This window comes from Solanum pennellii, chromosome 5 (genome assembly GCF_001406875.1).
Source record: "Solanum pennellii chromosome 5, SPENNV200".
NCBI lineage: Eukaryota > Viridiplantae > Streptophyta > Magnoliopsida > Solanales > Solanaceae > Solanum > Solanum pennellii.
The window spans coordinates 63,562,697-63,572,871 of NC_028641.1; the positions used below are offsets into that span (position 1 = coordinate 63,562,697).

At 38.2% G+C, this 10,175-nt stretch overlaps 1 protein-coding gene across 1 annotated transcript; it reads left to right on the forward strand.

Annotated features, from left to right (window-relative positions):
• Nucleotides 1–227: 227 nt before the first annotated feature.
• Nucleotides 228–2,898, forward strand: LOC114077194. Its single transcript, XM_027916873.1, has 5 exons — nt 228–937; nt 992–1,338; nt 1,455–1,744; nt 2,434–2,658; nt 2,749–2,898. The coding sequence occupies exons 1-5, from the start codon at nt 228–230 to the stop codon at nt 2,896–2,898; spliced, it is 1,722 nt and encodes a 573-aa protein (XP_027772674.1).
• Nucleotides 2,899–10,175: the final 7,277 nt, after the last annotated feature.

The window sequence follows — 10,175 nt, forward strand, 5'->3', positions numbered from 1 at the left end:
ATTGAAAATCCTGTGAGACAGGTCGTGGTTTTACTCCCTTAAGCAAGGAGGTTTCCACGTAAAATTGTTGTGTTGGTTCAAACTGCATTTACCTCTCTGTTTATACTTATTAGAGTAGTAAGGGACCTGGTCCATTATCTGTTAATTGAAGGCATATACTCTATCAGTGGTATCAGAGCAGGCACTCTCTATTTGGTTAACCCCAAGGAAGTGATATCTGTTCTAGAATGGCTACTCCACTTAATCTAGAAGAAGGTCAGTCCTCAACAAGACCTCCTCGTTTCAATGGACATTTCTACAGTTGGTGGAAAGTTAGAATGCATGATTTCCTCATGGCTGAAGACAGCGAGTTATGGGATATTGTACTTGATGGACCATTTATTCCAATGATAGAAGAAAAGGATGGAGAGAAAACTAGTCTTGTTCCAAAGCCTACACAGAAATATGATGAAGCTGATAGAAAAAAGATAGAAAAGGGCTACAAGGCAAAAACTCTTCTTGTCTGTGGGATAGGACCTGATGAGTTCAATCGTGTCTCAGCTTGTGAGTCTGCTAAAGAGATTTGGGATTATTTAAAGACAGCTCATGAAGGAACTGAACAAGTCAAAGAATCAAAGATTGATATGCTTACCTCACGGTATAAAAACTTCAAAATGAAGGAAGGAGAAACCATTCATGAGATGTTCACAAAATTGTCCTCCATTACTAATGAGCTGAGAAGTCTTGGTGAACCTATCAACATGAGCAAACAAGTCAAAAAAGTGCTTCGAATTCTTCCAAAGTCCTGGGAAAGCAAGGTTGATGCCATCACTGAAGCTAAAGATTTGAAGGTGCTGACAATGGATGCTCTCATTGGAAATTTGAAGACTCATGAGATGAATCGAAATCATGACTCATCAAAGAAGGAAGTCAAAAAGGATAAGTCATTGATGCTGAAGTACAAATTAGATGAAGATTCCAGTGATGATGATATGGCATATCTCATCAACAGATTTCAAAAAATTGTGAGAAAGAACAAAGGTTTTAAAAGAGGAACAAATGGTCCTCGAAATACTACTCAAAATGATACCTGCTACAAGTGTGGAAAAGCTGGACACTTTATCAGAGAGTGTCCTCTACTCAAAAATGAAAACAAGGAACATCAAAAACTAAGAAGTGACAAAGAGAAGAGAAGGGACCTGGTACTCGGTAAGAATGATCGAAAGGCTGCTGCTGACTATGTGGTCAAAAAGGCTCTTGCTGCATGGGGTGACTCTTCAAGTGATTCAGAAGATCCTAATGAACCAAATGATGTGGCTATGGTGGCTGTGCATGAAGAGGAACCATTTTCAATGAAATGTTTGCTCTCATGGCTCATACAGAAAATGAAGAAGAGGATGACAAGGTAACTCTTCTTGATATGAAAAATGATCTGAATAATTATTCTCTTAAAAAATTGAGAACAATGGCAAAAGTTATGATTGATTCTGTAATTGAGTTAACCTCTGAAAGAGACATCATGAATGCTGAACTTGATAGTTTAACTGAAAACAAAGTTAAACTGGAGGAGAGAATATCAAAAATGATGTCTCTAGAGTCTGATAACACTGAACTTAAAAACCAGTTGAATCAGATAATTGAAGAAGCTGAAAAGTTGAATGGAATGTCAAATGGTTTACAAGTTGAAATTGAAGAAAAATTGAAAAACTCTGAGAAAAATCTGGGATTGTCTTTGGAGAAGAGCAACAGATTAGAAAATAATATTGTCAAACTTAAGGAAGAGCTTGAAAAATCTCTTAAGTGGACAAAATCCTCTATGTTGTTGTCAAATGCAACAAACCAGAGTAATTTCAATAAGAAAGGACTAGGAAGTTTGAATATCACTCCTCCCTTTAATCCTCACAGTAAGTATGTATTTATGTCTGACAATGTGCTTTGTCTTCACTGTGGTAAAAATGGACACTTAAAGGGAGAGTGTGCTGGATGGAGAAATTCCCATGAAAGACTCTCTAATTATGCTGAAAGGCAAAACTTTTCAAAAGAGAGACCTGGTCCTCTAAAACCAGTTTCAACTGGTAGATTTTCAAAGAAAAAATCTGTCACTGTTTCGATGTCCTTTGTTAGAAAGTTTCAAAAACTACCCTATTGGACTAAATACAATCTGATCACTCCTCTGTCTGCCTTCTGGGAACTCAAATTGAAATGGGTTCCCAAGCTAAACAAGTGATTCTTGGTGCAGGTGAGTGAGAGGAGCAGCAGTCAATGTTGGTATATGGACAGTGGATGCTCTAAACATATGACTGGTGACATCAAAAATTTCCTCTCACTCAAGACACTTCAGGGAGGAGGTGTCTCTTTTGGTGATGGAAAGAAGGGTACATTTTGGGAGTTGGTAAAGTGGGAAGGTCTCTTGAAGATTCAATTGACAATGTGTATCATGTTGATGGGTTGCAGTACAGTCTTTTGAGCGTGTCTCAAATTTGTGACAAGGGAAATGAAGTCAAGTTTACTTCTGAGAAGTGCACTATGGTTAGTCTAACTACAAAGAAAGTCATTCTCACTGCTTTCAGAAGTAAAAACATGTATGTGGCCAACCTAGAAACGTCTCATGGAGATGATCTGACATGTCTTAGTGCTCAAAATGAAAATGCTTATCTTTGGCATCGTAGGCTAGGGCATGTGAGCTCATATTTATTGAACAAACTGATTTCTAAGGACCTGGTCCGAGGTCTGCAAAGCTGAAGTTTGCTGAAAACAAAATATGTGAAGCTTGTGTCAAAGAAAAACAAATCAAATCATCTTTTAGCCCAAAAAGCAAGTAACCTCATCCAGAACACTGGAGTTGTTACACATGGATTTATGTGGACCTTTGAAGGTTCAAAGCAGAAATGGCAAGAAATACATTCTGGTGATAGTTGATGATTACTCAAGATATACATGGACAAGATTATTAAAATCAAAGGCAAAAACACCTGAAAAATTGGTGGTGTTTTTCAAAATGATTCAAACCAAATTGAATCAAGTGATTTGTAGCATTCGATCTAATCATGGAACTGAGTTTGAATTCAAAACTGGATCAATTCTGCATGGAGAATGGTACGAGTCATAACTTTTCTTCTCCAAGAACTCCTCAACAAAATGGAGTGGTGGAAAGAAAAAACAGAACCTTGGTGAACATTGCCAGAACTATGACTATTGAGTCAAATCTTCCTCAAAATTTCTGGGCTGAAGCGGTCAACACAGCATGTCATGTTACCAACAGGTGTCTGATAAGAGCTGTTTTGAATAAGACCCCCTATGAGCTGCTCAACAACAGAAAGCCTATGCTGAGCTATCTTAGAGCATTTGGGTGCAGATGTTTTGTGCTGAACAATGGAAAGGATGATCTGGGAAAATTTGATCCTAGGAGTGATGAAGGAGTGTTTGTTGGATATTCTTCATCGAGTAAGGCTTACAGAATATTCAACAAAAGATCTCAATGCATTGAAGAAAGCATTCATGTTGTATTTGATGAAGATGGAAGCTTGAAAAATATTGGATCAAATGATGAAGATGATGTGATCAAATTGTTCAATTCACAGAAAATTGAAGGAAGTGAAGCTGATGCAGTACAACAATTGAAAAATGACTTTGATGATCAAAATCATAGTCTACCTGAAGAGGCTGATGAAGCGAAAAAGTGTGATGAGGTACCTGGTACTACTCTGAATTCCAGTCAGAGTACTTTAAACTCCCCAGAAAATGATGACACTCTTGATGAAGAAGAACATGCTGATCAGCTCAACCAGTCTGCTCCAAGACACGGATGGAAACATAGTTCATCACATCCTCTTGATAATCTTATCTCTCCCTTGAACTCTGGAATTCATACTAGATCAAAAACAAGAAATCTAGTTGTATTTTCAGCATTCATATCATCTATTGAGCCCAAGAATGTGAAAGAAGCATTAAGTGATGCAGATTGGATCAACTCTATGCTAGAAGAACTTCATCAGTTTGAAAGAAGCAAGGTATGGTACATGGTTCCTCGACCGGCAGGCAGAACAGTAATAGGAACCATATGGGTGTTCAAAAACAAGCTAGATGAAAATGGAGTGATCACTAGAAAAAAATCCAGGCTGGTTGTTCAAGGATACAATCAAGAAGAAGGAATAGATTATGATGAGACTTTTCCACCTGTTGCCAGGATGGAGGCTATTAGAATTCTAATAGCTTTTGCTGCATTAATGGGATTCAAGCTGTATCAAATGGATGTCAAAAGTGCATTTCTGAATGGAGATCTGAAAGAGGAAGTATTTCTCAAACAACCTCCTGGTTTTGAGGATGCTAAACTACCAGATAATGTGTTCAAATTGAATAAGGTTCTGTAAAGTCTGAAGCAAGCTCCTAGAGCATGGTATGAGAGGTTGTCAAAGTTTATGCTGAAGAATGGTTTCAAAAGAGGAAAAATAGACAATACTTTGTTCTAATTAAAAAGAGAACAAGAATTGCTTATTATTCAAGTTTATGTGGATGATATAATTTTTGGAGCCACCTCAGAACATTTGTGTGAAGAATTCTCATCATTAATGGGAAAGGAATTTGAAATGAGCATGATGGGCGAACTGACATTTTTCCTTGGTCTACAAATGAAGCAATCATCAAATGGGATTTCAATCTGTCAGGAGAAGTACATCAAGGAGCTACTGAAGAAATTCAATATGTTTGACTCTAAACCTATTGATACTCCTATGGGAACAAATTCCAAGCTTGTAGTAGAGGAATCTGATCCTCTTGTGAATCAAAAAATGTACAGGGGAATCATTGGATCCTTGCTGTATCTGACTGCTAGCAGACCTGATATTGTCTATAGTATTGGAATATGTGCCAGGTTTCAAGCATGTCCTCGTGATTCACACTTGAAGGCTGCAAAACGTATTCTTAGATACTTGAAGAAAACAGGGGACCGGGTTCTCTTCTATCCAGCAGGTGACACTTTTGATCTAGTTGGTTTTGCAGATGCTGACTTTGCTAGTTATCAAGTTGACAGGAAGAGTACTTCTGGAATGGCTCATTTCCTTGGATCATCACTCATTTCTTGGGGAACCAAGAAAAAGAATTCTGTGGATCTTTCAACTGCTGAAGCTGAGTATGTAGCTGCTGCAGCCTGCTGTTCACAGTTGTTGTGGATCAGGCAACACTTGGAAGACTTTGGGATACACATCAAAGCTATTCCTCTTATGTGTGACAATACTAGTGCTGTTAGTATGGGAAAGAATCCAGTCCACCATAAGAGAACAAAGCATATTAATGTTAGACATCACTTTTTAAGAGACCATGTTGAGAAGGGAAATATTGTTCTTACATATTGTCCAACAGAGGAGCAAACTGCAGACACCTTCACTAAGGCTCTCAGTAAAGATCAATTTGAGAGAAATCGGCTGAAGTTGGGCATGATGATCTCTAAGTGATGTTCTTAGCTTCTAACAGTTGAATTCCCTTGATGGCTAAAATTGCAGTGCAGGTATCCTTTGTGTGAATAATTAAATATCTGGATAAAGATCCTTTTTGTACCTTTTGTAGGTATACTTTCAGGAAGGACTGGACTGACAAAGAACATGACTAGAACAACTGGGGAATGAGGATAAAACTGTGCTATGGTACCTGGTGCCTGTCCAGGTTAGCACTTACACATTAATTTTAAACTGAAAATTATGACCGTTGATAATGCCACGTGTCAGTCATCGGTCATTCTGACCGTTAGTCCCATCGCTTATCTCTCAAGCGACACGTCCAATCACGGACCTGGCACTTTTTCACGTCTTTTAAAAACCCTCATTACTTCTTTTCCAAATTCTCATCCGTCCTTTAACATTCTTTTTGCTTCAAGAAAGAATTAAGCAAAAGTTAAAAGACAAAATTTGTTCCTTCTTCTTTTTTCTGCTCGAAAAGTCATTTTTTGTTCTCTTTGTAGTCAAAAATGTCTTCTCCCTCTTCTACCTCCAAACAAATGCTTACTTCTCTTAGTGAAATAGAGCCCATTGCTTTCTACTCTCCTTCTGCTGTGGAGTCCAGATCCAGTGCCCCTTCAAGTTCTCAGAAAGATACACCTGACAATCCGTTCTACTCCATAGATCTAAGCAGTACAAGCTTGCCTACCGGACCTGGTCCTTGGCAAGAAATGCTGCCTGATAATCTTTTTGAAGGAGATTTGCCTATGCATAAAGCGTCTGAGTCTAATATCTTGGCAGCAAGTGAAGAATTAGTTATTGAGAGTCTGGCTATGATGCGGGAAGAGGCGAGGGCTGAGCAAACTGAAGCTTTGCAGAGGGAAGAGGTAAGAGATACTCAACCCATTTTTGATAAAACTCCTGACATTGGAAGGTATCCTTCTTCCACCTCTTCAAACTCTGAAAGTGAGGAGGAACCCCTAAAGTGGAAGGTTGAGCGAAGAGAGGGTGAAAAGTCTACGAAGGGAAAAGAGAAGGTTGTGGAAGAGGCCCCCAGGAGAAGACCTACTACTAGGTCTGCTGCTCAAAAATTGATGGTCGATGCCTTAAAGGCCAGTGCACGTTCTACTGCTGCAATTAGAAATGCCAGAACCTTTAAGGTATCAAACTTCAAAATGCCTAAGTCTGATGTTGTTGAGTTGTCTGCTGAGGATGTTGAAAATAAAAGTAAGTAGAAAAGGTCGGGAAACAAAAAGGCAAAGGATTCGAAGAAGGTTGAAAAAGCAAAGTCCAAAAAGAAAAGTTCAGCAGGAAAAAGGAAGAGATCACGGGGACCTGGTGCCCAAAACAGGAGTGATGAGAGTGTCAACATGCAGGAAGTTGTTGACAGCCTGAGAAAGCAAGTCGTCTTGGCTGGGAGAGTCTTTGATATGGGAATAATCAATCTTTCCGGCATGGACTCTCTTCATGATACGGTAGAAATTCAATCATGGCTGCATTTGTTCAACAGAAAATCTCCTATCCTCTATGAAGAAGAAGTGCGCGAATTTTATTATAATATTCAATTCAAAGAAGATGGGAAAATCCTCACAAGGGTCAATGACATTGTTGTACATCTAGATGAGGGTCTGTTGAGCAAAATTTTCATGGTACCTAGGGAGGGGACCGGGTCTGTGACAGGAAAGACTTGCTCTACTGAGTTTGTGTCCTTGGTTTCTAAGATACCCACAACCAAGGTTGCTGGGATTTATAAGAAGGTCATGAAGAGCGAGTACTAGTTGGTGTTCGAATTTGTTATAAGAAGGTCATGAAGAGCGAGTACTAGTTGGTGTTCGAATTTGTCAACAAAGTTCTCCTTCCTCGCACTGAAAAGAGGACCTCAACAACTTTTGCTGACTTGTTTCTGATGGAGATGTTGTGCAGCTTCGAAGCCCTGAATCTCCCAGGTCTTATGCTTGAGCGTATCTACAGAACCGTCATCGAGAGGAAAAGGGTTCATGGAATGGGGTACGGATACTTTCTCACAGAAGTATTCAAGCATTTTAAAATTCCTCTCAGTCTTGGCAAGGTTGGGACAGTGAAACAAACTGTTTCTGAGAGTACCCTGGTCGAGTGTGACTGTATTGAAGGGAGAGGCAATCCCAAGAGCAAGATGGCTCAACTCATCGAAGATCAGGATCAACTCAAGCATGAGGTTGAGGAGCTCACTGTACGTTTGAGTGGTAAAGAGGCCGAAATTGCCATACTCAAAGCAGAACTACTTACTGCACATAATGAGGGACCTGGTACTTCCGTGGTACAAGCTCTGGAGAGAGATAATGCAGAGTTGAAGGCTAAGATCACTGCCTTACAGGAGAAGGCAATTAAAGATAAAGATGCTGCCAATGCACGACTCACTCTCATCATCCAGTCCCTGTCTCATCAACCTCCTCCTTCCTAGCCTGTTAAAAGCCCTCCCCTGTGTCTTTCTTTTTGTGGCTTATCTTTATGTTTTTTGATTATCAGTTTAACTTTAATGTATTAAATGTTATTGTGGAATGCTGGTTAACTTATTCCTCTGTTGTTCTGGTTATTATCCTTTGTGAATGTTGTTCTTTTCTTGATTGATTGCTATCTAGCTTTGATCTTATTCCGTATTACTGTTGACATCATTGGTTTACTGCATATCTTTTTTATGATGCTAAAAGGGGGAAGTAAAACTGGTAAGTAGCTAAATGATTATGTATGTGGGGGAATACAGTGAGGCGGAACAAAGTGAGGGGGAATATAGTGAGGGGGAACAAAGCTGGAGTGGTGTTTGAGACTATTGTCTGTCATCATCAAAAAGGGGGAAAATGTTATTTGCAGTTTTGATGATTTGACAAACTTAGGGACCTTGTAAAGGTACCAGGTTTCTTACTTGAGTGTTGCAGATGAAAACAAACTCAGGGACCTTGTAAAGGTACCTGGCTCTTAATGTGACGAGCGGGTTGACTGCCAGCTGGAGAAGGTACAGAAAGTAGGTGCACTCTTCCCAACGACGTCAGAAAGTTGGACTTCTCCAACCAATGGAAAAGAGTTTAAGGAAAGTGACTTGTCCATATAAAAGGCACTTTCCTAAACATCATTGTTAGTTTTTGCAACTTGACAAGAAACTTTTAAAGAACTCTTGCAAAGGCTATTACCAAGAAAACGGCAGAATTATTCCAAGAACAGCAGAAATCTCTGGAGCATTTAGTGTAGCTGTTCAAGAATATATTCTCTTGTTCTTACATTGTAAACTATTCCTGAAACTATAAAGGAATCAGTGAGTAGTGTTGAAATTCTAAGTTGTCTAAGTGGGATAGCTTAGTGGGTAGATTCATTTCTACTTAGGCTTGTTAAGCAATAGAGACTATTGCTTGAACGTGAGATTAAAAACTTCTTCTCACATTTGTTGTAATCGTGTTTTACTTTTGCTTTTGAAGATTAGTGAAAACGATTGAAAATCCTATGAGACAGGTCGTGGTTTTACTTCCTTAAGCAAGGAGGTTTCCACGTAAAATCGTTGTGTTGGTTCAAACTGCATTTAACTTTCTGTTTATACTTATTAGTGTAGTAAGGGACCTGGTCCATTATCTGTTAAGTGAAGGCATATATTCTATCAATGCACTATCATAAAATCAAACAAATTCCGCACGTGCAATCTCCACGTGCCCAAGTTATAATCTTTACATCTCACCATCCCAGCACGACGATCTCCACGTGCCCAACTTATACTCAATCCAATATCAATGCATGTGGACAATATTATTTCAAATAAAGGGATGATGATGCACCTCAATCAGTCAAATATCAACATAATACATAACCACCTCAATTATCACAACTATACGGGTGTATTACAGAAAACACAATCACACAAGAATTTCAAGTCAATAATATATCAGCTAATTCCCATTTGCTTTGGCATTCTCAATTTACAATCCACATTCTATAGTAGTAACTTTTCCTTTTATAACACCGGTACTCGTACCAATGCCTGTCACACCATTGATACGAGACCCCCATCTTTCGCTCTTACACCATTGACTATTTTATTTTTTTTAATTCTTTAATTAGCAAAATATCCTTCAACAAGTCTAAAAATTCTTAATATACCTTAGATGCTAAACTTTCGTGCCACGAACCTTCAAGATTTTACCTTTTCTTTTCGCAAAGATTCGGAACGTTCCCAATCTATCAATTATGCAATATTCCTAAGTAAGCGAGTTTGTAAACTTTCAAATTATTATATGTCTATCATGGACCCTAGAACTCACTCATATTTCTAATCAAGCTCCATATCTAGATAAATTTATATGTCAAAATTATCATACTTGCTAAATTTGAAGTAAAGAATTGAATTTTCATCTCTGCAAGTACCATAAAATTCAAAGTGAAATCATATAATATACATCTAATAATTAATAACCTATTTTAATATATCAAAAACTCTAGTATCTTAATAAATGAATAAAATGAGAACTAAATTCCACCAATGGGCAGAACACTGGAATGTGATCCTGTTTTTTTCCCTTAACCATTCTGCGATTGCCAAGATTTCTTAAAATCTCTACCAAAAATCTTAATTTCAATACTAAAACATATAATAGGCACCGAATATTACTTACTTATCTCTCTGCATAAAAACTATCATTCATTTCTTCGAGGAAAATAATCTAGATAACTCAATTCCATATACTAACACTTTTTGTAACTTGATTTTTTCCATTCAAATTTTTTTCAATCATTATCATCCATTAACTA

Excerpts from the sequence above, each read along its gene's own strand:
- LOC114077194 (XM_027916873.1), top strand. The coding sequence starts at position 228 with ATGGCTACTCCACTTAATCTAGAAGAAGGTCAGTCCTCAACAAGACCT. Across the intron at positions 938-991 it reads GATAAGTCATTGATGCTGAA|ATTTCAAAAAATTGTGAGAA; the intron begins GTACAAATTAGA and ends TCTCATCAACAG. Across the intron at positions 1,339-1,454 it reads GGAACCATTTTCAATGAAAT|TTATGATTGATTCTGTAATT; the intron begins GTTTGCTCTCAT and ends CAATGGCAAAAG.